The sequence below is a fragment of the Dromiciops gliroides genome, chromosome 2 (assembly GCF_019393635.1).
Source record: "Dromiciops gliroides isolate mDroGli1 chromosome 2, mDroGli1.pri, whole genome shotgun sequence".
In the NCBI taxonomy this organism is placed as follows: Eukaryota; Metazoa; Chordata; class Mammalia; order Microbiotheria; family Microbiotheriidae; genus Dromiciops; species Dromiciops gliroides.
Window position 1 is genome coordinate 659,221,576 of NC_057862.1, and position 26,068 is coordinate 659,247,643.

Below are 26,068 nucleotides of genomic sequence, written 5' to 3' on the forward strand. Positions count from 1 at the left end.
TAACTTCAAGAAAAATGGCCTTAGGGGAGACAGAGGAAACAATGACTCCTAGAAACCAATTAGTCTGACCATTTTAACTTTATGGCTGAGGAAACTGAGTCTCAGAGAATGTAAGGGGTCTTGGGACTTTCCCTTGAGATGATCTCCCTTCTACTCTGGATACATCTTTCATCTTTTTTTTTTTTTTTTTTTTGGTGAGGCAGTTGGGGTTAAGTGACTTGCCCAGGGTCACACAGCTAGTAAGTGTCAAGTGTCTGAGGTTGGATTTGAACTCAGGTCCTCCTGAATCCAGAGCCGGTGCTTTATCCATTGCACCACCTAGCTGCCCTCAGATACATCTTGTACGTAGCCAGCTATAACCATGGTGGCTCTCCCATGGAGGGCAGATGGTGTTTTGGCTTCTTTTTTTTGTCTTCTGGCACTTAGCTCAGTGCCTGGCACATAGTAGGTGTTTAATCAATTCTAGATGATTGATTGATGTCGGTGTTTAGAACCTATAATCTCAGGACCTCAGAGGCAATCCCTCCCCCTCTTCCCCCATTTTACATATGAGGAAACTAATGCTTATGGAGGTGGGTTTGCCCAGGGTTACACAAGTGGTGCAGGCAAATGGGACTTGCACCCAGCACTCTGTAAGGAGCCTCAGAGATCCTCCAGGCCAATGACATTTGACAGGGAGGGAAGCTAGACCCAGAGTGACCAGATGACTTGCTTTAGGTCATGAGAGAAGTTAAGTTGCAGAGCCAGGGTTTAAGCTCAGGGCTCTGACTCCCAATGGGCTGCTTTGTCCCTTGTACCAAGCCCTGGCTCAGCCTGTTCTGTACTGCATGGGGTAAAGATGCTGCCGGGAGACTTTAGGATAGAGGCTAGAAAGGATGCTGGCCCAGCAAAGATGAGGGGAGGGAGTTGCTGGGAGTCTTTGCATCCTTCTCTCTTCCCTCCTCTCTCTCTCTGTCTCTCCTTCCTCTTTCCCTCCTTCTCTCTCTCTTTCTTCCCTCCTCCTTCTCTCTTTCTTCCTTCCCTCCTCCTTTTTCTCTCTGTCTCTCTTTCCTCTCTTTCTGTCTCTCACTCTCTCTCTTTCTCTCTCTCTCTCTCTCCTTCCTCCCTCTTTCTTCCCTCCTCCTTTCTTTGTCTCTGTCTCTCTGTTTCCTTCTCCCTGTGTCTCTCTTCCTGTCTACTCTCTCCCCTCCTTCTTTGTCTGTCTTTCTCTATTCCCTACCTCCTCCTCCTCCTCCTCTCTCTCTGTCTCTCTCTCCCTCCCTCTTTCCCTCTTCTCTTCCCTCCTCTCTCTGTCTCTCTCTCTTTCCTCTCTCCTTCTCTCTGTCTGTCTCTCTCTCCTTCCTCTCTCTTTCTTCCCTCCTCCTTTCTTTGTCTGTCTCTCTGTTTCTCTGTTTCTTTCTCCCTGTGTCTCTCTTCCTGTCTATTCTCTCCCCTCCTTCTGTCTGTCTTTCTCTATTCCCTCCCTCCTCCTCCTTCTCTCTCTCTCTCTCTGTCTCCCTCCCTCCCTCTTTCCCTCTTCTCTTCCCTCCTCTCTCTGTCTCTGTCTCTCTGACACACACACACACACACACACACACACACACACACACCTCTGGCCCCTGGTGAGATACTAACATTCCTCTGCATGGACATGTGTTCATACACATGTCTCTCTCAGTACATCATCAAGACAGTGGAAGTAGACTCGTCCAAGACCAAGCAGGCCCTGTGTGAAACCCAAGCCCGGAACCAGTATTTACAGGAGCAGGTGGGGATGCAGAGGCAGGTGCTGAAAGAGATGGAGCAGCAGCTTCAGAATTCTCAGCAGACAACGACCCAGCTCAAGGCTCAGGTACAAAGAACCCGCGTGCCCCAGGGAAGCTCCCATGTCCTTGCATAAGTGCAAAAGGAGAAGGGGTGGGGTGGGGAGGGACAGAGATGGAGAGAAATAGAGAAATTCAGAGAGAGAGAGAGACAGAGAGGGAGGCACATAGAGAGATGCAGAGATAGAGACAGAGAGAGGAATTTGTTTGCTCAATAGACACTTATTAAATGCCTGCTGTGTACAGAACCCTGCATTAGATGCTGGGAGGGATGCAAAAAGCTTTGATAAGACTCATTATTTGCCCTCATGAAGCTCCCCCTCTGGGAAGGGGGTAAGAGGCAAGCCCTGCTCTCATTAGCGTCAGTCTTTATTCCACACAGGCGGATTGCAGCCCTTTCACAGCTGCCTTTGGGGATGGACTTGGGGCTTTTCTGTAGCCAGAGCCTCTTACCCAGTGGCCAGACTGGAACTAGACCCTCCTTCTCTTGGCCCCCCACCTTCTCTCTGTCTGTCCCCTGTTCCTGGAACACTCTTCCTCTTCCCCTCCAACCACTGACCTCCCAGGCTTCCTTTAAGTCCCAACTAAAATCCCATCTTTTACAGGAAGCTTTCCCTAACCCCTCTTAATTTCAGCCTCTTCCCTCTGTTAATTATCTCCTGCTTGTCCTGTATGTAGCTTGTTTGTACCTTTTGTTTGCAAGTTGAGCCCGTGAGCTCCTTAAGTGAAGGACTGTCTTTTGCCTCCTTTTGTATCCTCAGTGCTTAGCCCAATGCCTGGCACATAGTAGGTGCCTAATAAATGTTTATTGCTTGATAACTAGGCTTGTCCTCCAATGGCAGATACGTTCAATGGCCAGGCTGTCCTCGAAGCCTTTCCAACGTGGCAGGACCTCTGAGTCCTTGCAGAGCCTTTGGGAACCTGGGCTCTCCTGCCTTCTAGGGTGAGGCCTCAGGGTGGCATGTTAGTGTAATTCAAGGGCTCCATTGATATCTGTGCAATGAGGAGAGAACTCAAGGAAAGTCCATCAGCTAGTCGACAAGCATTTATTCAGTGTGGGTGCCTGTGTGCGGGGTTACTGTGATAAGCACCTGGGATGCAAGGACAGGTGCAATCCCTGTTCTTGCCTTCAGGGGGCTCCCACTCTAATCGTGGGGGCGCCCATGCTCCTAGAACAAGATGCATACAGGAATGTACAGAGGGGTATAGAAGGCTCCAGCAGCTTGGAGCATGAGGGAAGTCTTCCTACTGAAGAAAAGGCTTAGGCTGGGCCTTGAAGGAAGCTGGGGAAGCCAAAAGGCACAGAGGAGGAGGGAGGAGGGGCAGAGCCAGTGCAAAGGCCCAGAGGTGGGCCTGGAGTTGGCTAGATGACTTAATATGTATTTATTAGCTGAATTCTCGCAGAATCTAAGACGGTGACAGAGGTAGGAAAGGGCCAGGCTGTGGAGAGCTTTGAACACCACACAGCAGGTGATGCTCTCAGACCCATAAGCATTTACTAAATACTCACAGTGGGCTTTGCAATCAATGTTTATTGATTAGCTGTTTGCAAATTGCTTCTGAGTTTCAGAGTTCTAGGCAGCCATAGCATGTGGAGAATCATGGAACCACAGTGTCTTGCACATAGTAGGCGTTCAATAATAGTGTCCTGCACACAGTAGGCATTCAATAAATGTTTGATGAATGAATGAATGAATGTTGAATTGACTCATAGGGTTTCTGTCAGACTTCTGAGACCTAGAGAGGGGTGGAAGTCACCCAGGAAGTTAGTGATAGAGCTGGGACTAGACAATAGACCCTCCATGTTCAGACTTCCTACCACCACCTGCAGTGGGGGTGTGTCAGCAGGGGTTCTTGGCTGGGCCACCTCGGGCTGCCCAGGGAAGGGAGGCAGCTTCTCCCCACTCTCTTCTCTCCCATCGCAGATCATGATGTATGAGTCGGAGCTGGAGCGGGCACACGGGCAGATGCTGGAGGAGATGCAGACCATGGAAGAGGAGAAGAACCGGGCCATCGAGGAAGCTTTTGCCAGGGCCCAAGTGGAGATGAAGGCTGTGCATGAGAACCTGGCAGGTGAGGAAGGGAGGGGAGCCCTTCTATCCTACCACCCTCTCCTCCCCCCAGATTGGCCAGCCCTCATTCTCTGATGATGCCTGTCAGGCGTTGGGTGCAGCCAAAGGGCAGCGCTGACCACTCTCTGTCCCTCTGAAAGGGGCCCTGGTGGAAATCACTCACGTTCTGTTTCCCCTCGCTCATTTCCAGGCGTCAGGACCAACCTCCTGACCCTGCAGCCGGCCCTTCGGACCCTCACCAATGACTACAATGGCCTGAAGAGGCAGGTTCGGGATTTCCCTCTCCTGCTGCAGGAAGCCCTGAGGAGTGCCAGAGCAGAGGTGGGTATTGTGAAGGGGCCGGGTGGGCTTCTCATCTACCCATGTCAAAGATGTGATTCCACCTTTCCCCCATCCCTACCCCCAGCCTTTCTCAGTGGGTCTAGAGGCCTTTTGACCATCTCTTTCTGAATCTCGGCTCTGGATTTCTTCTGGCCCCTTCATTTTATAGAGGAGAAAACTGAGGCTGAGATGGGGCAAGTAACTTGCCCAGGGACATAGGGCAAGTTGGTGGTAGAGCCTTCATGAGTCCTAGCTCAGTGTTCTGTCTGTTATGACCTGCTGTCTCCCAAGCTTTGGGCATCCCTGGGATGTGGACCCTCTTGCTGGCTATGGGGAAAGGAAAGCCCCTTCAGGGCTCTGGGGGAGAAAAGGAGGACTACTTAGAAGAGAAGGACCTCTCAGTCACCTCCTTGGTCTTCCTCCCATCAGATTGGCCAAGCCATTGAAGAAGTAAACAGCACAAACCGCGAGCTGCTGAGGAAATACCGCCGGGAACTACAACTCCGCAAAAAGTGCCACAATGAGCTGGTGAGGCTGAAAGGTGAGGAAGAAAGGAGGAGGGTAGGGTTGGGCTGGGGGGCGGGGGGAGCAAGCGGAGTGGGAGGGAGGAGATGGTAGAGCCATACTCTCTCCTGGGCTCAGATGAGAATTAGTGCCAGGAGAATTCTGGAGCCGGGAGATATTAAGTGAGAGGAAAATATTTTTCAGAAAGTTTCGGAAATTGAATAAATGTTATCTTTCAGCAATAGAGTAGGGCCCTTGGTCTCCCAGGATCACTTGAGATAATATTTGTAAAGTACTCAGCACAACTCCTGGCACATAGTAGGTGCTTAATTCTCACCCTGAGGGCTAGGTTGGCTGTGGTTGCCACTGTAGTCCTTTGTCAAACATTATTCTGAGAAAAGATCTTTCCAATCTGCTCTTCTTCCACTCTGTGTAAGTCTCATAATTGTCTAGGTATTTACATGTTGTCTCCTTACCTCCCTCCCCCATTAGAATGTAAACTTCCTGAAAGTTCCTTTGTTTTTGCTTTTCTTTGTAACCCTAGCGCTTAACATTGTACCTGGCATATAGTAAGAGCTTAATAATTTGTTAAAAATATGTTTTTATGAATTTTGTTAAGTATTTCTCAACTACATGTTAAAAAAGTTAACATTCCTTTTTAAAATTTTGAGTTTCAAATTTTCTCCTTCCCTCCCACTACTCCCTGACCCTTTGAGAAGGCAAACAGTCTGATAATTATATGTGTGAAGTCTTACAAAACATATTAGCCATATTGTAGAAGAACACCCCCCCCCCCGGGGGGAAAAAAAAAGATTAAAGAAAGTTTTTTAAAAATATGCTTCAATCAGTATTCAGAGTTCATTAGTTTTCTTTCTGGAGACAGAATGTATCTTTCTTTTTTCTTTTTTTTTTTTGGTGAGGCAATTGTGGTTAAGTGACTTGCCTAGGGTCACACAGCTAGTAAGTGTTAAGTGTCTGAGCTCACATTTGAACTCAGGTCCTCCTGACTCCAGGGCCAGTGCTCTATCCACTATGCCACCTAGCTGCCCCTCAGAGTGTATTTTTCATCATGGGTCCTGTGGAATTCTCTTGGGTTGTTGTCTGATCAGATTATTACTTAATACTTAAAAGGTCTCGGGGCGCTAGGTGGCATAGTGGATAAAACACTGGCTCTGGATTCAGGAGCACCTGAGTTCAAATCCGGCCTCAGACACTTGACACTTACTAGCTGTGTGACCCTGGGCAAGTCACTTAATCCCAATTGCCTCACCAAAAATAAGTAAGTAAATAAATAAATAAACAAACAAACAAACAAACGAATGAATGAATAAATAAAAAGGCTAAAAGGTCTCATAAACCTTGTTGGTATCCGCTGTCAAGCCATTATGGGCCCTAAAGTTTTAGTGATTGTAATAATCCAGTCTTGCTGCTCCTAATAAAATTCCCTTCTTGGTAACTAGGCTTGAAATCAGGAAGACCTGAGTGTAAATCCAGCCTCAGACACTTAACTATCTGTGTGACCCTGGGCAAGTCACTTAACCACTATCTGCCTCAGATTTCTCAACTGTGAAATAAGGATAGGAATAGCACCTAACTCCCAGGGGTGTTCTGAGGATCAAATGTCACAATATATAATGAATGTTTGGTCCCTTCCTTCTTTGTTTTCCACAAATACAAATTACTCATAAATTTATTATGTATAATGTGTTATATGAACCCCCCCTACTGAGGAAAAAAAATACAAATCTTGTAATTAATATGTGTGATTGAGCAAAGTGTTTCTTGAGCTGAGAAAAATGTTTGTGGAAGTGAGATTGTGAGAATGTTTCACAGGATTAAGATTTCCTTTTGCACTAATCTTTATTTTTAACCTCTCTTCTCCGCACCCCATAATGAAGGAAACATCCGCGTGATTGGCAGAGTCCGGCCCATCACCAAAGAGGATGGGGACGGGCCCGATGCCGCCAATGCAGTGACCTTTGACTCTGACGATGATGCCGTCATCCACCTGCTGCACAAGGGGAAGCCCGTGTCTTTTGAGTTGGATAAGGTGTTCCCTCCCCACGCAACCCAACAAGATGTGAGTGAAAGCTCGTCAATAAGCATCTATCAAGCGCCTACTATGTGCTGCCCCTGAGCTAAGTTGTGTCGATACAGAGAAAGGCAAGAAGGCACTCCCATTCCTTAGGGAGCTCAGAGTCTAATGGCAGGAGAGCAGGCAATAATTTGCTCCATACAAGGTATGCAGTAGATAGAAGGTAATTGCAAAGGAGCAGGCATTAGCAGCTGGGAGGGCAGGGAAAAGAGAGGCCGGGGCTGTGACTGGCATCTCCTCTGCCAATCCTTTTTTGCTCCACTTGGAGAAGAAACAAAAAGAGTCCAGGAGGTAGAGTCTGGGGGGATCTAAACCTGCCACCCCCAGGCCAACGGGAGGGATTTCTCCAGAATGTCAAGTGGACTGTCAGAGGGTGAGACAAAGACATGTTGTCTTTGTGTGTCTAACACACCTGAGGCCTGTGAACTAAGGAGTCAGATCATGGAGGGCTGGACCCCAGGTACCATCAAAGACCTCCTTCTCCTCTTCCTCCTCTTCCTCCTTCACCTCCTCCTCCTCTTCCTCCTCTTCCTCCTCTTCCTCCTCTTCCTTTGCATTCCACAGCTTTACCTTCCCTAAAGAGCCCTGCATTAAGCAAGCCACCCTTCCCTCTGTTGTTGGTGCTAATGATATCATGGGATGTTAGAGAGATCAACAGGTCTGGCCCCTTCTTATTACAGACAGGAAGACTGAGGTCTATGGAGGTCAGGTGAATTGCCCAAGCTCACATAGTAACAATAACGACAGTGTTGATGGTGATAGCATTTATATGACACCTACTATGTGCCAGGTACTGTGCTAAGCGTTTCACCAATATCTCATTTGATCTTCACAACAACAACCCACAAGGTAGGTGCTATTATTAACTGCATCTTATAGGTGAGAAAAGTGAGGCAAACAGAGGTTAAATGACATGCCCAATATTACTCAGTGATCAAGTGTTTGAAGCCAAATTTGAACTGTCATCAGTAATAATAATAGCACTTACTTCTCTTGGTGGATGTGATAATCAAGTGAGGTGATATTTGTAAAGTGCTTAACATATAGTACCTGGTACACAGTAGGCACTATATAAATGCTATTCCCTTCCTTTTCCTAGTACAAAGCCTGAGGAAGGAGTTAGGGTAGGAAAAAGAAGCACTCTTAACTTCATGAGTTTAGGAAAATCCCTTTTCATTCAAGAATAAGAAATGTATTATTTATTCATCTATTCAAATACATAATGATATGCTTGTTATTAAATGCATTGTTATTCATCTATTTGACTACATAATGACATTATTAGCTAGAAAATTCTATTTAGGAAGGCTCTGTTCACTTATTCAGTAATAACAATATGTTGCATTTCATTAATAAAAACTGGTATTACTGGTGGGTTGACTGATTGGCTGAATGAATGGATGGATGAATGAATGAATAGAACTTTCCCAAGGGTCTCTCCTAAATTTGTGAAATAAAATCGTTCATCTCCCAGATGTCTTGAGTGTGAGCCAGAGTCTCGACTCTTTCCCTTTGCTGCTGGGGACATTATTTGCAGAAGAGAAGACAAACTGCCTCCCTGCAAGCCAGGTGCCTGATTCACATTCCCTCTCTTCTCCTGTCTTCCTTGGCAGGTGTTCCAAGAAGTTCAGGCTTTGATCACTTCATGCATTGATGGCTACAATGTCTGCATTTTTGCCTATGGACAGACTGGTGCGGGCAAAACTTACACGATGGAGGTAGGCTTTTACTTTCAATTTTATTAATCTCTCCTTTGAATTTCAGAATTTTAAATTTAGTATTTAATTAGGGATTTTAAATTTGTTCTTGTTCTAGCTTTTTTAGTTGCATGCCCAATTCATTGATCTCCTCTTTCTTTATTTTATTCATGTAAGCATTTAGAGATAGAACATTTCCCCTAAGAACTTCTTTGGCTGCATCCCATAAGTTTTGGCGTGTTGTCTCATTGTTGTCATTCTCTTGGAGGAGGTCATTGATTGTTTCTATGATTTGTTGTTTGACCCACTCATTTAGGATGAGATTATTTAGTTTCCAATTAATTTTCAGTCTATCTTTCTATGGCTCTTTATTGCATGTAATATTTATTGCATCATGATCTGAAAAGGATGCATCTACTATTTCTGCCTTTCTACATTTGACTGTGAGGTTTTTGTACCCTAATACATGGTCAATTTTTGTGTATGTGCCATGTACTATTGAGAAAAAGGTATAATCCTTTCTATCCCCATTCAGTTTTCTCTAGAGGTCTATCATATCTAACTTTTCTAAAATTCTATTCACCTCTTCAACTTCTTTCCTATTTATTTTATGGTTAGATTTATCTAGTTCTGAGAGGGGAAGGTTAAGATCCCCCACTAGTATAGGGTTTTTTTGGGGGGGCAGGGCAATGAGGGGTAAGTGACTTGCCCAGGGTCACACAGTTAGTTAAGTATCAAGTGTCTGAGGCCATATTTGAACTCAGGTCCTTCTGAATCCAAGGCCAGTGCTTTATCCACTGCACCACCTAACTGCCCCTTGCTAGTATAGTTTTGCTGTCTATTTCAGAGGTAGCCTCTTAGAGGACTTCCTTGCATGCTGGCTCTGGCTTCTGGTCCACGGCCTCCCTGTTGGGCATTTTCTCAGTGATGTCCAAAGGGAGATTGAACTGCTGAGCTCTGGGGTCATTGGTCAACATTTTAAAAGAAAAATTATTTCTAATTCAAGTGGGACAGGGTAGGGACTTTACTGGTTGATTCAGTCCTACTAAGAAAAAAAGATCTTGGTATCTGAGTGGATTGCAAGCTCTGTAGATGTCAGTAGTGTGACACAATAGTCCCCAGAGCTCAGGTGATTTTAGGCCGCATTAATAGAGATAGAACGTTCCAGAGTGAGGAAGGGGCTACATGATGAGCCCACACCTGGCTGGAGCACTGTGGACAGCTCTGAGCACCATTTAGAAAGGACATGGACAGATTGTATTGTAGCCAGGGTAGGGGGACCAAGAAAGCAAGGGGATTAGGGGCTCTGTCCTCCAAGGATTTGTCAAACGAATCTAGCATGTGTAGCTTGGAGAATAACAAAGCGCTGTGGATCATAGATTACAGTATCCTTGATTTTTGGAGGTAGAAGAGAATTTAGAAGTCATCTAACCTCACCCTATCCTTTGGCAAATGAGGAAACTGAGTCTCAGAAAAGTTAAACACTTGCTTAAGGTCACACTGTCTGGCTCCAGGTTCCGGGCTTCTTCTGTTTTGCACCATACTGTGGAGCTGGGCTTGGCCTCAGACGTCATCCAATCTCGGCCCTCCCCATCCTCCCTCCCCCCACACTCCATTTAGGATCAGAAGAAAATAAGGAACCGAGAGGGGGAAGACATTAGCCCTCGTTCCCGTGGGGTGGCCTAGAAGGTCTGGAACAGCTGGCTTCAGAGACTGGCTCAGTTTTCATGTGGATGAGGGACCCCCTGCTCTCTTTGGCCCCTCCGGGCAGAACCAGGATCGGTGGGTAGATGTTGCTGAGAGGCAGAGTTTTGGTTGAGTATAAAGAACCACTTTCTAACAATTTGTTGCTGTTGTTCAGTCGTTTTTCAGTCATATCTGACCCTTTGTGACCCCGTTGAGGGTTTTCTTGGCAGCGATACTGGAGTGCTTTGCCATTTCCTTCTCCAGCTCATTTTACAAATGAGGAAACTGAGGCAAACAGGGTGAAGTGACTTGCCCAAGGTAATCTAGCTACTAAGGCTGGATTTGAACTCAGCTCCCCCTAATTCCAGGCCCAGTGCTCTATCCGCTGCAACTAGAGTTGTCAAAAAGTAGGGTGATCTGCTCCAGGATGTAGTAATATAGTCATTAAATGTCCCCAGGCAGAGACTGTATTAACATTTGTCCTGGATGCTGCAGAGATATTTCCTATTCCCTTACCACCTGGAATTACCTTTGAATTGCCTTCTGGTTCTGGTCAAGTAGAGAGAGAATACCTGACCTGGAGTTAGAAAGTCCTGAGTTCAAATCCTGCCCCAGTCACTTACTCGCTGTGTGGTCCTAGGTAAGACATAGCTTCTCTGGACCCCAGGTTTCTCATCTGTAAAAAGAGGTAATAATAGCACCCCCTCCCAGGGTTGTTGTGAGAACTGAATGAGATAATACATGGCAAATGCTTTGTGAACCTTCACACAACCCATGAATGCTCACTGTCGTTGATGAAGGTGCATGCACTGAAAAGCTCAGATCAGTCTGCACATCGTAGACTCAGTAAAATCTGTTTATTTGAGTGCTGGACTTGGCTCAGGTCACCAAACATTTATTATGTGCCTACTGTATACGAGCTACTGTCTGTCTAGTGTAGCTGCCAGGTCCTTCCGTGATCTGGGAGGCTGATAGTATAAATAACAGACTCATGATCTAGGATCCTTTGAAAAGTGATGGGGCCTGGGATAGTGGGGGAGCTGAGGGATAGACCTGGGTGCCTCTTGTGGCCAAAGGAGGTGGCCAGGCCTTTGTCAGGGGACATCGAGGAAGTAAATGCCTGTCCTGTTTGCTGGGCCACAAAGGTTAGCGCCAGTCCTTGCCCTCCAGGGATTTCCAGACTAGGGACCGACGCAGACTTGTGGGGTTGTATTCCCGAAAGCTGGCACAGCCCCGAGTTATCTCCATAGGAACGAATAGGGGGGATCGATTGGAATCTCCCTGAGACACTGGGCTGCTGTCTGGCCCCTGCAGTCCAAGGAGGAGGCAGGGTCAGAATCATAGAGAATCCCAATGGAGAAGATGCCCCGAAGCTTTGGGGACCAAAACCCAGGAGGGGAGGCCAGAGGTGTTAACATCATTTTGTCCCAGAAGCGGGGAGTGAAGGGGGATAAGGGTCCCCGACTGTCTGCCCATCCTGCCTCCCAGAGGGCACTGATTCCAAAGGGAGTGAGCAGCACGCGAGATTTAGGTTAGCGATAAGGAAGAACTTCCTGACAATGACGAGAGAAAGGATCGAAGCCGTCCCTTGGGCTTTCCTCCACTCGCTTTTTTAAGTGCTGGTGGTTATGGAGCTGTGCCTCTGCTCCCGTGGGTGAGGGAAGAGTGGGTGGCTGGGAGGAGCAGCAGCAACGGCCCAGGAGGAGGGCTGTGAGATCTGGGGCAAGAGGAGCAGAAACAGGCCTTTCCGGACAAAGCGGTTTCACAGAAACCCAAGCTGGGCCTGGAAAGTTTAGAGGCACCAAGTTTGGCACATAGTAAGTACTTAATATATGCTTTTCCCACTCATTTATTCGTGGTCGATGGCTCCGTCTCCCCCTTCCCCACAAACTGCCTCAATTCTTGCTCTGTGATTCGGGAGCGGGGAGATGGGTGCAAGGGTGGGGAGGGGGCCAGGATGCATCAAGGCATGGGAAGAGAGCACGGAGGTGAGCAAATCTCTCCTCTCCATTCCAAGCCAGGAGGCCCTCCAAAGCACCGGCTGGGTGCGAGGCCACCCCTTGGGGGATGGGGAGGGAGGAGATATGGTCCCTGCCTTCAGGGAGCTTTAAGTCTAATTGAAAGGACAGAACTCAGAAGGACTCACAGTCTCTCTGGATTCAGACTCAGAAGGGCTGGGCCTCAGCCTCATCTCTGCCTCCTACCATCCGTATGACCTTGGACAAGTCTCTGGGGCCTCAGTTTCATTCTCTGTAACAGGGGATTGGACTCTGTCATCTCCTAGGTCCATTCCACTGTGAACATGCAACCTAACGTGACTGACTGATTCAGTTCAGTTCACTAAACATTTATTCTGCACTGGCTGTATGCGAGCTACTATATTAGGCCTGTTGAAGAACTGCCAGGCCCCCAAAGTACACCATCCTCAAAAATAAACCGCGATCCTCAACTGTACATTTGTCACTGACGGCTCTCCGATTGTTTTGTGTGTTTCTAATTTGTCTTGGGTCCTCAAATAGGTTCCAAGATCCTTGAGCATAGGGAGTTTATCCTGGACAGGTTTTATCCCTCAAAGGCTATCTTAGTACAGGGGAAAAGCATATAGAAAGTGCCAGATAAATATTTGTTGATTGATTGATTGATTGAATACAAGGCAATATGTCATTAAGTGCTGGCTGTGTGGGGCAAACAATAATCACCTTAGGCAGTCAGAAATGAGAGTCAGAGAAGGTTCTCCAGTGGATGTGGGGCTGGTATTGGGCCCTAAGGGATGCTGGGCATAGAAGAGGGGCATTCTGGGTGGTAGGAACTACACTAGCCAAAAACATGTTGGTGAGAAGGAGAATGACGTTTTGTAGGAGAGGAAGAATTGTAAGATCATAGATAGACCCAGAAAGGACCTTAGAGATACCAAGGCCAACCCCTTCATTTTGCAGAGAAGAAACAGAGGCAGGGGAAGGCTGAGTCACACCTAAGGTCACACAGGTGGTGAGTGGCAAAGACAGAGCATCTCTGTTAGGGACGAGCTCAGGGCGGTCCAGCTAATGGAAAGCCTTGGATGTTTTGGATCCGGGGATCTGGATCTGATCAGATTTCTACATCAATAGTCCGGGCCTGAGCTTAATGAAGGTAGAGAAATCTCACCTGGGGAGTTTCCCCTTTCTCCCTGCAGGGGACGGTTGAAAACCCGGGGATCAATCAGCGGGCCCTTCAGCTGCTCTTCAATGAGGTGCAGGAAAAGGCGGCAGACTGGGAATACACCATCACGGTCAGCGTGGCGGAGATTTACAACGAAGCCCTCAGGTAGCGGCCCAGTGGGGAGTGGAGGAGAGGGAAGCCCCGGCTGCCTCTCAGCTCCCATGGGATGGATGGCTCTCTTGCAATGGGAGGTGGCAGCAAGGGGGAGAAGCCTGGGGGAGGCAGGGCTGGGCTGCAGCTCTCCAAGGGAAACACGAGGGAGGAGTAGAGGGCTCCTATCCTGGAGGTATCGGTGACCATTTGTCAGGGATGCTGGGAAGGGCATGGCTGTGCGGGTACCAGTTGGGTCACATGGCCATAGGAGACCCTTCCAGCACTGAGATTCCGTGATCAGGGCAGTTCTTAAAATCTGTTCTGTGGCCTCCAGGAAAGAAAGAATGTGAAACAGGTACATTACTGAGCCCTGGGCTGACATGGGAGCTCTAAAGGGAATACTCCCTGTAAAACAGCTCTCATTCCCTCAGGCTTTCTCGTTCCCTGGATCTTAAAGAGGTTACTGCTAGCGGCATGACCCTGGGCAAGTCCGTTACCCGCTCTGCCTCAGTTTTCTCATCTGTAGAAAGGGCATAAGAGCAGCACCAACCCACAGGGGTCTCACCAGGATCAAATGAGATGATATTCATTATGAGCTTTGCAAAACTAACGCTCTTGGTTGTTGTGGGTTTGTTGGTTTCAGAATTCTCTGAACCCCCTCAAATTTCTTACAGTCCTTTGCCTGGCTCTCCTTTGGCCCCATCCTCCCATGACACCTCGTCTCGTTGTATCCCATCCTCTCTTATTAGAATGTAAGCCCCTCGGGGGTAGGGACGGGGCCATTGTTTTATTGTGTGTCCAGCACCTGGTCTGGAGACTTCATAAATGTTATGTGAATTGGACTGAAGGTGAACAGCTTTAATTGGCATAATGGGGAAGCCTGGAGCTGAATGTTGGGGGGCTAGGGAGCTTTCAGACTCCGCTTCTCTGAGAAGAGGTGCAGGGCCCTCGACCTGGGTGGAAGAAAGCAGCCCCTCTCTGGACTGCAGTGTCCATCTTAGTTTGTCTGGCCAATGGGGTGGTGAGATGGGGGTGAGGAGGAGGGTCCCCCATGACCTAGACTCCAAACTCTGGTGGGGGTCTCTGGGCTCACATGAGCCTGGCTCAGACTCTCCCTCCTGCACACTGGAGGCAAGGATGACTAACGCTCAGTAGGGGCAGCCGGAACGTCCCGCTCTAGACAATAATTTATCCATTGGTACAATTCTGTGTTTGTTTTTTTTTTTTTTGCAGGGCAATGAGGGTTAAGTGACTTACCCAGGGTCACACAGCTAGTTAAATGTCAAGTGTCTGAGGCTGGATTTGAACTCAGGTCCTCCTGAATCCAAGGCCAGTGCTTTATCCACTGCGCCACCTAGCTGCCCACAATTCTGTTTTTTACCAATGGATGGAGTTAGTGCTTTTTCAGCTAAGGCACCTCGCTGCGGAGCCATGCCCTCACTGCCTTCGTTCCTTGTTTCTCCAGGGACTTGTTGGGGAAGGAGCCACAGGAGAAGCTGGAGATTAAGCTGTGCCCAGATGGCAGTGGCCAGTTGTATGTTCCGGGGCTGACGGAGTTCAAAGTTCAGAGCGTGGAGGACATTAACAGGGTTCGTGGGGTTGGAGCAACGGGAAGCCCCATTGGCTGATTGAGGAGTGGACTCGGGAGGATCTTGGCCCCGGGACCACAACTCCAGCTTGATAGGCCTGACCCACCCCTTTGAATTCAGGTGTTCCTCCCTGGAAGGGCAGTATCGGTCAGTCATGGCCATTTGTTAGGCACCTACTGTGTGCCTGCTGCTGGAGAAGCAAGCAAAGGCGACAGACAGCCCTAGCTCTTAGGGAGCTCACAGCCTAATGGAGAAAGACAGGTCGCAGACAGCAAAGCTATAGACAGGAGAAACTGGAAATAGTTAATAGAGGAAGGAGCATATGAAGACGCGTGATCTGCTGCTCTCCCGCTAGGCCCACACCAGAGGCCTGAGGATGACAAAAGGGGAAAGGCATTGCGGGGGAATGAGCGTTGTATTTACAATGGAAGACCCAAATTTTGGCTCTGATATTTTATCACCTGGGACAGTTGTCCTTTACTCCCCCTGGGGGATGTCACTGTCCTTCCCTGGCCTCAGTTTCCCTACCTGTAAAATAAGGGGCTGATACTAGTTGTCCTATAATATCCCACCCAGCTTTGACCCTCTGTGGCTAGTCAGCTTATTAAAATCTTTTTTTTTTTTTTTTTACGGGACAATGAGGGTTAAGTGACTTGCCCAGAGTCACACAGCTAGTAAGTGTCAAGTGTCTGAGGCCAGATTTGAACTCAGGTCCTTCTGAATCCAGGGCTGGTGCTTTATCTACTGCACCACCTGGCTCCCCCTTTAAAAATTTTTTTTTCATTTTTTTCATTAAAATCTTAAAGATGGGTGGAGAAACTCAGCTTCCTTCCTTCATAGGAGAGAGAAAACAGAGGAAGCTCAGGGAGTGTTAGAACCCCAATACATTATATATAAAAACTGGCTCATGGACTGTCGGCTTGCCCTTGGGAAATTAAGGAGGGTAGCTCAGGGGATGGAGCCAATGGTCCAGGAGCAGGCCCTAGGAAAGGGAGGGTTCCTTCCCCTTCACTTTCATCCTTTTTCTCAGGAAAGCACCCATGAATCATTTAGGGGGGAAAGAATCATGTGTATCCCTGAGAAGAGGGATGGGAGAGAAAGGGAAGGAAGGAATCTTTGTTATCCACATTATGTGTCCTCTGTTGGGTATCAGAGGGTCACTCAGTGATCATATCCAGAAGGACACAGAGCCAATGCATACCAATGCATAACTTTGCTTCTGTCTCCATTCAGGTATTTGAATTTGGCCACACCAATAGGACCACTGAATATACCAACCTCAACGAGCATAGCTCTCGGTCTCATGCCCTTTTAATCATCACTGTGCGGGGCACTGACTATAGCACGGGGCTCCGGACCACTGGTGAGTGTCTCAGGTGCCGGATGGAGGTGGGGAGAGTGAAGAGATTGAAGGCTTGAACCCTGGGGAAGAGGGAGCCAGGGGAGACCCAGGGAAGGAGGTGCTGAGATGTCTGTGTCTAGGCACTTGTATGGGCAGATAACTTGGCAGCACTTTTCTGGCTCTGGGTGGTGGTATCAATACCATGATTGATTCACTGCCCTTGGAGAACACAAAGCCAAGTTGGGGATGGTGAGTTTTGACCCCAGAAGATTCATTTCCTCCTCTCTGGGACTCTACTTACCTCACCTTTGTGTTAGGGAGTAGCCAGCCTGGTCAGTGTCTGGGCCAGACCTGGGGCCAGTTGTCCCTTGGTTATGCCTTCGGGAGTGTTGACTACTAGGGCCCCAGTTTTCCACTGATCCCAGTTCCAAAAATGAACCTCAAGTTGGATCTCCTGGGAGTTTTCTTATGAAGATTTTCAAGGGAACTTTGCACAGAATAACAGATTGTGGCCTCTATGGTTAGTCCTGTGTCCCATCCGGGTCAAGATTCTGGTCTCCATCTCATCCTTGAGATGACCGGTCTGGCTAGGCTGTTGGCCACCCTGCCATGGTCTGATTTATAAATTGATCTAGTTGTGGCACTTGGAGTTCTCATCTGGCTTTCTTCTGCAGGGAAGCTAAACCTAGTGGACCTGGCCGGGTCCGAACGTGTGGGCAAGTCTGGGGCGGAGGGCAGTCGACTCCGCGAGGCCCAGTACATCAACAAGTCTCTGTCAGCCCTGGGAGACGTGATCTCCGCTCTTCGATCCCGGCAGGGCCACGTGCCGTTCCGTAACTCCAAACTCACCTACCTACTCCAGGACTCCCTCAGTGGGGACAGCAAAACCCTCATGCTGGTGCAGGTGAGACCCACTGGGAGAAGCTGGGAGGCAGGGAGGACGAGGCTGTATATTGGTCCAGGGTAAGCAAAGGGTGTGGTTGGGAAAATCCCAGCAGTTCCGCCCTGCCTGCCTCACCCGTGGGTGGCAATTGGAGGCTACTCCCTCCTGAGGCTTAGGGTGCAGAAAGCAAGATTATCCAAGTGTACACAGACTGAATGAAAGGATGTCCTCTTGGTGCCTTGAGGATGCGCTTTCTATACCTGTTTTATTCCTGGAGGCAGAAGACACTCATAAGTCATCAGATTGAAGACTGGAGACTCTTTTAGACCAGAGTTTCTTAACCTGGGGTCCATAGACCCCCCCAAAAAGTCCACAAATAGATTTCAGGGGATCTGTGATCTTGGATGGGAAAAAAAAATTACCCTGTTATTTTCATATAATTGATTTCCTTGTAATCCTGTGGGGTTTTTGGCGTTTAAACCCACGATTCTGAGAAGGGGGTCCATAGGCTTCCTCACTGCCCAGACACAGAGGGGTTTAAGAAGCGCTGCTCTGGGCTGACCCCCTCCCTCATTTTCCAGCTCTATGTCCTGCAGAGTGGGGAGGCACCATTATGGAATGAGCAGCTCTTCAACTCCTCCTTACTGTGGATTACCAGGGTCCCCATGGGTCAGGTCCATGGTGCTTCTTATTCTGCTGGACACATCATGGTGGTCTTCCATGATGTCATCTCCAAAGGTTAGGGATGGGTCCCCAAGCAGGCATCCCTGTACAGACTACTCGAGATCTCCCATGCAATGGTTCATCTGCACCAGGGATTCTTAACCCCTGCCCTTTTTTTTTTTTTTTTGTGGGGCATTAAGGGTTAAGTGACTTGTCTAAGGTCACACAGCTAGTGTCAAGTGTCTGAGGTTGCATTTGAACTCAGGTCCTCCTGAATCCAGGGCCTGTGCTTTATCCATTGCGCCACCTAGCTGTCCCTTAACCCTTTTTTTTATGTCATGGATTCCTTTGGCAACTATCTGGGAAAGCCTCTGAACATGTGCTCAGAATCATGTTATTCTATTTTTCAAATTATGTTTTTTTCCATTAAATATTTTTCAATTACATTTAAAAACTTTAACATTAATTTTTTAAAATTTTGAGTTCCAAATTCTTTCCCTCCCTTTAGCCCTTCACCACCCATTGAGAAGGCAAGCAATGGGATTTCAATTATACATGTTGGGGGCAGCTAGGTGGTGCAGTGGATAAAGCACCAGCCCTGGATTCAGGAGGACCTGAGTTCAAATCCGGCCTCAGGCACTTGACACTTACTAGCTGTGTGACCCTGGGCAAGTCACTTAACCCCCATTGCCCCATCCCCCCAAATTAAAAAAAATATACATGTGAAGTCATACAAAACATTACCATATTAGCCTTATGACAAGAGAAATCGCATGCTTCTCCCCCCCCACCCCCCAAAAAACCCCAAGAAAAATAAATAATGTGAAAAGTATATGCTTCAATCTACACTCAGAGTTCATTAGTTCTCTCTCTGGAGGGGGAGAACATTTTTCATCACAGGTCCTTTGGGATTGTCTTGGATCATTGTCTTGATCAGAGTAGCTACGTCTTTCCCAGTTGACCATTGTACAATATTGCTGTTATTGTGTAGAAGGTTCTCCTGGTTCTTCTCACTTCACTTTGCATCAGTTCACAGAAGTTTGCCCGGGTTTTTCTGAAATCATCTCGCTCGTCATTTCTTACAGCACAATACAATTGTGCTTTTAAATGCAGAAAGTCAGCTCCCCAGGATTGCAGAAGAAACCACTCACACTGAAATAGTTATCTCGATATTTCCAACAAGCCAAGTTCAGGGACTCCCAGGTTAAGAACCCCTGATCTGAACCTCTTTCTGGTTCTTTTCTCTAGCACCCATTCTCTCTTGGTTTATGTCTCTGCTGCTCAGAGCTATTCCCTCCCTTCCTCTCTTCCCTGAGGCCTTTCCTAAAATTCCAGCAGGCCCACGGACTGACACCTGTTCTCTACTGGGAATGTTGAAGGGGATTCGTGGTCAGGGACGGGTTGGACTGAGATCCTGTGATTCTGTTGGCAGAGGGCAGTGTAAGAGAGAATCCCAGAAGAAGAGATGATCACTCGATTAGAGGCTGCTTCTTTTAAAGCTGCCTTTAAAGCTCTTCCTTAACCCAGTGTAAGATATGTGCCCCTCTCCTCATGAGCTGTGGTGCCCAAGAGGCTTCCTTTTGGGGAAAGAGTAGATGCCAACTGACCCAGAGAGTTGTTCCTGAGATACAATGAGAGCATTTTAGACAAAGGCCCGTGGCCCAGGAAGATGTGGTAGTCCCAGGTGTAACATTTTCCTCACTTAGAAAAGCCCCTTTACCCTCTCCAAGCTTGGCCAGAAGCAGCAGAATCTGGCCAAAGCAGAGTTGGGGGGGGGTTCTTTTTTTTTTTTAATTTTTGTGGGGCAGTGAGGGTTAAGTGACTTGCCCACGGTCACACAGCTGGTGTCAAGTGTCTGAGACCAGATTTGAATTCAGGCCCTCCTGAATCCAAGGCCAGTGCTTTATCCACTATGCCACCTAGCTGTCCCCTGAGTGGGGGGATTTCTGTAAGCTTGGTCTTAACACCAAGAAGGACAACCTTCAGAGGAAGGGAACCAATTCAGGGAGACACAGCTCGGTCTTAGGGCATTTCAGTATCATCTGTTTTCCTATGTTGTTTCTTAAAAAAAAAAAAAAAAGGTGAAAACCTTCTGGACTTGAGGGTTCAGAGAGCCGGATCTCTCTCGCCTCTCGTGTCTAGCCTGAGAGATTCAAGCCAGGAAAGAGAATCCAGGGGGTAAGGTCGGCTCTCCATCATGTCTCCTCCTCCTCCATTGGCCAGAGCCAGGCAAAGGGATGCTGACGGCTGTCTGTAGCCTCTGCAGGGGAAGTTACTCACGTTGAGTCAGGAAGGCATTTCTCCTGCCCTTGCTACAGTGAAACCCCTGTAATAAAGTCTCCCGTCACGTCACCAGTCTGGTTATACCAGCACTTGTCAGAGCTAACTCAGCTCCAGAAAACTTAAGAGCAGGAAACCCACAAACCTGGAACCTGTAAAGGCACCTCCTGGATCCTATCGGTATGATAATGGATGGAGAAAAGACCTCGCAGGCTGTTTAGTTCAAAGTCCTCATTTTATTTGATGAGGAAACCAACGCTCAGAAAAGTTAACCAGGATCACGAGCTAATAAGTGACTGAGGCAGGATTTGAACACAGGTCTTCTTCACTCCAGCTACCTCACCCCCTAGCTGTCTCAGACTTTGGGGGCAGAGACTACATCGGGATGAAGATGAGGCCAGGATTGTTTGGGAGTAAAATAGGTTTAATTGATTTCATTTCATTTTCATACTGAAAAATATACAATGAATATCTTTGATGATACCTAATTTCATATTTAATATTATAGTCAAGCCACCAAGCATTTATTACACACCTACTATGTGCTGGGCACCTTGCTAAGTGCTGGAGATACAAAGAAAGGCAAAAGACAGTCCCTGCCCTCAAGAAGTTCCCAGTCTCATGGGGGAGATGACGTGCAACCAACCATGTCCAAACATGATATATACAGGATAAATTGCTGATAACCTCCTAGGGAGGAATTAAGATTGAGGAGGACTGGGAAGGGCGGCTTGTGATGGAAGGTGGGCAGGGAAGCCAGGAGGCAGAGATGAGAAACCATGAGGGACAGCCAGGGAAAATGTCCAGAGCTAGCTGGTAGATAAGAGTGTTCTGTGTGAAGGTAGCAAGGGGGTTAGGTCTTCTACTTTTCTAAGAAGGGAAAGTTCTGCCAGCCTCCATTGTCTCATCTGTTCTCCTTTCCCGTTATGTGGAACACAATTGGGAAGCTCTGGATTATCATCCCATCCCACTGGGCACTGGTCAGAGACCTTTATCTTTTTCTTTTCCCTTCCTTCCTTCCTAGCATATTGGTTATCCTTTGTTTTGAGGAAGTTCCTATCCTGCTTCCTAGTGTAACTGTTCCTACTGTTTCTGTAAATCTGCCTTCTGATCCTCTGCCTTGGCTTCTTTATTTCCTTTTTTAATGAAATTGTCTTTGTGTTCTTCTTAAGTTTGCTCATTATTTGGGGGTGATTTTAAATTCTCTCATGAGGATTTGAGGTAGTTTTGCTCCTTTTTGGCATTTCTGTTGCTATTTTGATGGCAACAAAACATGAGGCTCCCTTGCAGCCTCTCACCCTTTCTGGAAGATCCCAGACAAGCCACTCACTGGGTGGAGGCTGAAGACATTTAGTGGCCTGGCTGACTGCTTGAGGTCCCTTTCAACTCAGAAATTCTTTGGATGGATCTTCAGGCTTGAGACCTGAGCCAACGTGGCTGGAAGGGCAGAGGGAATGAAGGATCTATGTCACCCGCAGGTTTCCCCCGTGGAAAAGAACACCAGTGAGACGCTGTGCTCTCTGAAGTTTGCTGAGAGAGTGAGGTCTGTGGAGTTGGGCCCTGGGTCCCGGAGGACCGAGCTGATGTCCTGGTCTAGTCAGGAGCATTTGGAGGTAACAGAAACTTCCCTGGGACCACCCTCTTGGGGTTGGGTCTGGCCTTTCCCTCTCTCTTTTTTTTAACTCTTTTTTTTTTGTTTTTTTGTGGGGCAATGAGGGTTAATTGGCTTGCCCAGGGTCACACAGCTAGTAAGTGTCAAGTGTCTGAGGCTGGATTTGAACTCAGGTCCTCCTGAATCCGGGGCCGGTTTGCTTTATCCACTGTGCCATTAACTACCCCCTGGCCTTTCTCTTTATCCTCCTTCATGCCATCGTCTGTTGGCTTCGCTGCACTCTGGGACAGCCCCCACCTCCATTGTCCTCACTTGGGTCTGATTCCAGCTTTCCTTTTTCTCTCTCCAGTTTGAGGGAGGTCCAGTTCAGACTCCATCTTCAGCCCGATCCTTCTCCTCTTCTAGTTCTGGGCCCCCCATGAGCAGGTCCAGCTCAATCAGGAGAAAACTGCAGACCTCAGGTAAGTCCACAGAAGAGGAAGAGCCAGAACCACTTTCGTATAATCAGGGCTATGTGTGTTGGGGGGGAGGGGGAGAGGGAGGATAAGTGGGCAGGGAGGGCACCCCCTTCACCTCCACCTGCTCATTAGCCAGGGTCTTCCCAGATCTTGGAGGCCAGCCTCTCTTCCACCATCAACAATGGTCGCTCAGGGGCAGCTAGATGGCACAGTGGATGGAGCACCGGTCCTGGAGTCAGGAGTACCTGAGTTCAAATCTGGCCTCAGACACTTAACACTTACTAGCTGTGTGACCCTGGGCAAGTCACTTAACCCCAATTGCCTCACTTAAAAAAACCAAAAACCAAAAAACAATGGTCAGTCAATGCTGGGGATCCTTTGGAAGCTCACAGAGATGCCCAGTTGACTGGGGTGGTCTGGGGGAATTGGGGCAGGCATAGACCTGCGACTGAACCCCAGTTCTCACCTACTAAATGAGTGATTTGCCCTTGAGCCCCCAGAAGATTTGTTCCCTCCAGCATGGAACGTGCTTGTCCGTCAGTGACTAATCCTGGGAGAAACCAAATGACCCATCTTTTTCCAGTTCTCCTCCCTCAGGACAAATTCTTTTTATTACTAGAATCGTGCCTTTTGAAATTTGGCATCCATCCTCTCTGCTGAGTAGAGATTGTTATCCCCATTTTGCAGATGGGCAAAGACTAGGCTGAGACTCAGAAGAACTGAGTTCACACAGTGAGTTGGTTAAAGGGCCAGAGCTAGCCAGGTTTCTTTTGCCTATGGGGCTCTTTCCAAGGGAGTCCAACTCTGGGACCAACCAAGCATCTCTCTGCTCAGAGTCTCAAAAGCTGAAAAGGGACCTTATTGTACCCAGGAGGAAACTGAGGCCTAGAGATGGTGAGCTGATTTGCCGCTTTGTGTCGGAGGCAGAATTTAGACTCGGGTCTTCCGGACTCCAAGTTCAATACTCTTATGGCATGCCAGGGAAAAGGCAGGAGGGTCTGCCTGCCTGGTCCAGGGTAACAGACAGTCCTGGCCTGGTGTCCTTCCCATTCCAGAAAGTGTAGTTTTTGTTTCTTTTTGTTTTCATCCTGGGAGGTAAAACCATGAAACATGAGAGGTGAAAAGGACCTTCCTTCCTTGGAAATGCTTTAGTGCAGTGACCCCATTTTACAGATGAAGAAACTGAGGCCCGACTACACGAAATTAGTGGCAGAGCGAGGACGAAGGGTTTTTCTGGGCCAGGGCTCTTTCCCCTAGACCAGGAAGTCAGATTACATGCCTTTTGGCCTTGAGGAAGAGGAAAGGCATTTGATTCCAGTCTCTCCAGTGAAACTGTTTTGTTGGATTTGCTTTCAGCCTGAAGTTAGGGGTCTGTCCAGCATGTGCCTTGGTGAGTGCTCAGGGAGGGATGGGGTGAATCTCTGGCCTAGGTGGTGAAAGCCTGCTTTCGTTCATGCCTGGAGAGTGGATGCTGCAAGGCCCTGGGGTCTCATTGCTAGGATGCAGCCTTAGGGTTTCTTTCTTGCCTTTCTTTTAACGGGGTTCTGGCCTTTTCCTTTCTTTCCAGGCCCTGGGGGCCTGCTTCGGGTGGCCAGAGAGTATGTGCCAGTCAGGCGGTCCCTCAGCCTCTTGCCTGATGCCTCTTTTCTCCCTCCTTCCTGCTGCAGGAAAGACGAAGCCGGTGGCAGTGTGATACACCAGGAGCCAACATCTGGGTGTCTAGTGCCCAGGAAATCAGAGGGTGCAAGGCTGGAGGAAGGACAGACACTACATGCTGCTACCTCCTCCTTTCCACCTGGTTTCAAGGACCCTAAATGTGCAAAGACTGTTCTTAGGCCCAGGAAGGAGAGGGCTTCTCCTTTCTGCCCTAGACACTCTGCTTCTCCCCAGTCCCATCCCCGACAGATGTGAAATTAGTTTTGAAGGAAATGGATCTTTTTCCCAGCTCAGACTTCAGGGAGCAGAAATTTGTGTGTGTTGGGGGCCAATGGGCCTGGCTGGACCATTGGCACATCTCAGCCAGAAGGACTGGCCTCCTAGCCCTAACTGGGGGTTGCAAGCGTTTTAGGTTGCAAGGAGGCAACTTGGCCTTGGGGCTGAAAGTTGGCACATCTGGACGGTTGGGTTAGTCCAGATGATGGGAGCTGGGCCTGGCTCAGGGAGCAGGTGCCTGTCTTTCTCATGGCTGACGTACAGCACACTCAGCGCTCTGACCCAGACCTAACTGTGGGCATTCCCGGGGGACCTCGGAGTGGTACCGCAGAAGATCCTGGGCTTTGCCTACCTGTTCTCTCTCACCATCCTGGGCCCTCTCAGGCCCCATCTCTTAGCTTGAGTCCTGCTGACACATCCCCTGCCTATGGGCACTCCATGGGTTGGAACTGAATTTGTTTTGTGGGATTGGCCTAGACTGTGCTCTTTGTGGGTTTTGGGTTCAAGTGCCCCCTTACCTTAAAGCCAATGGGCAAAGAGTAAGCTTAGATTTCTCCGTGAGGGAGAAAAGGAGCGGAGAGCATGATGACATCAAGAAATGATCTTCCTTCAGGTGTGTGGGCAGCACCTGCAGGTTGAAGAGGAAGGACACTTGAGAAACAAGGGGACAGGAGGCATGGGCTTTCTCCACCCCACCCCCTTTCCCCGGTGACTCTCCTTATTCTTAGCCCACTGTCCTTCCTGTCTCCATGGAACTGACCTCCCCTCTCTCCCCTCCATTTCCATCCATCCACATGACTTGGTTTTCTGGAAAACCATTAGCCTGTAGGACCCAAGAAGCTGCTTTAACCTCCCATCCTTCCCATGCAGGGGAGGGAGGCTGGGAATACCCAGGCCAAGGCCTCCATAACCAATTTAACAACTTTGTGGGGCTAGAGAAAGGTGCTTGGCTCCCTTCTCTCTCCTGGCATGATGTCCTTTCAACCCCTGTTCTGCTTCCCAAGGGAATGATGCACTTTATGGAAAAAGTCAACGGTCGACCCCATCCAATCATCTGGAAGGGAAGAGGTGACAGCCTACAGGGCAGGCTGGTTCAAAGCAACGTGGGAGATGGGGAAAAACTGGCTTTCAAAATGCAGATGGCTGGTGGGCAGGCAGCCCAGGGCAGTGTGCCTACAGCTGCAGGGAGGTCTGAACCCTAAGCCCTCACCTGTGCAGAGATCCCTGGGAGGGGATCATCTTACCCTGGGAGGGGGTTTCAATCCTAAAACCCTATGCTTCCCTCTCACTTCCTTCAACCCTTCTCTGTTCCCTTAGGTTCATATTTGCTGAACCCAAGGGAGGGGGAGAAGGCTGGAAACATAAAACACAAGGGAAAAGGGGCAGCTAGCTAACCTTCCTCCAGGTGAAAAGCAAAAGCATGAAAAGCAAATTTGTACATACCTGTGTATAGGTGTGCATACACACCGCTGGAGAGTTCATTGAATCAGCAGAGATATTTTAAGTTTTTCTTCTCTCAGTGGCCCCTCCCCAGGCCATTGTTGGACACATATTTATATCACCCAGAGGCTTGGTGCCCTCTTGTTTTTTGTGAAGTTTGACTGTTGTTTGTGACAGGACCCTCTTGGAGCCAAGGAGGGCCTCGTGGGGAGTGGCTGGAGCTCAGCTGACACAATGCCGCATGGCCCTGGATGCTTTCCATCCAGTTGTCTCAGATGCACTGATTTCTCTTTTCCCACTTCAGCCCTTTTTAATGTTTCTCTCATGATTCCTAACCAAGATCTTTTGGAATAGGAGCTGTTTTTACTGATTTTAATAAAGAGAGCTCTTTTGCACAAATT

General features: G+C 48.3%; 1 protein-coding gene across 3 annotated transcripts in view; it reads left to right on the forward strand.

Moving 5' to 3' along the window:
• KIFC3 (kinesin family member C3) overlaps positions 1-26,068 on the forward strand; it is a 65,426-nt gene extending 39,358 nt beyond the window's left edge. For 2 of the 3 annotated variants that reach the window (XM_043987011.1, XM_043987012.1), the window contains exons 7-19: positions 1,658-1,831; positions 3,728-3,875; positions 4,065-4,195; positions 4,625-4,736; positions 6,598-6,779; positions 8,408-8,512; positions 13,350-13,480; positions 14,934-15,057; positions 16,291-16,420; positions 17,074-17,303; positions 21,704-21,838; positions 22,187-22,298; positions 23,963-26,067. In XM_043987011.1, coding sequence (XP_043842946.1) covers positions 1,658-1,831; positions 3,728-3,875; positions 4,065-4,195; positions 4,625-4,736; positions 6,598-6,779; positions 8,408-8,512; positions 13,350-13,480; positions 14,934-15,057; positions 16,291-16,420; positions 17,074-17,303; positions 21,704-21,838; positions 22,187-22,298; positions 23,963-23,988 — 1,740 coding nt within the window. In that variant the 3' untranslated portion in view covers positions 23,989-26,067. Of the gene's footprint in view, positions 1-1,657; positions 1,832-3,727; positions 3,876-4,064; positions 4,196-4,624; positions 4,737-6,597; positions 6,780-8,407; positions 8,513-13,349; positions 13,481-14,933; positions 15,058-16,290; positions 16,421-17,073; positions 17,304-21,703; positions 21,839-22,186; positions 22,299-23,962 lie in introns of all 3 variants that reach the window. The other variant, XM_043987010.1, reaches the window with a different exon arrangement.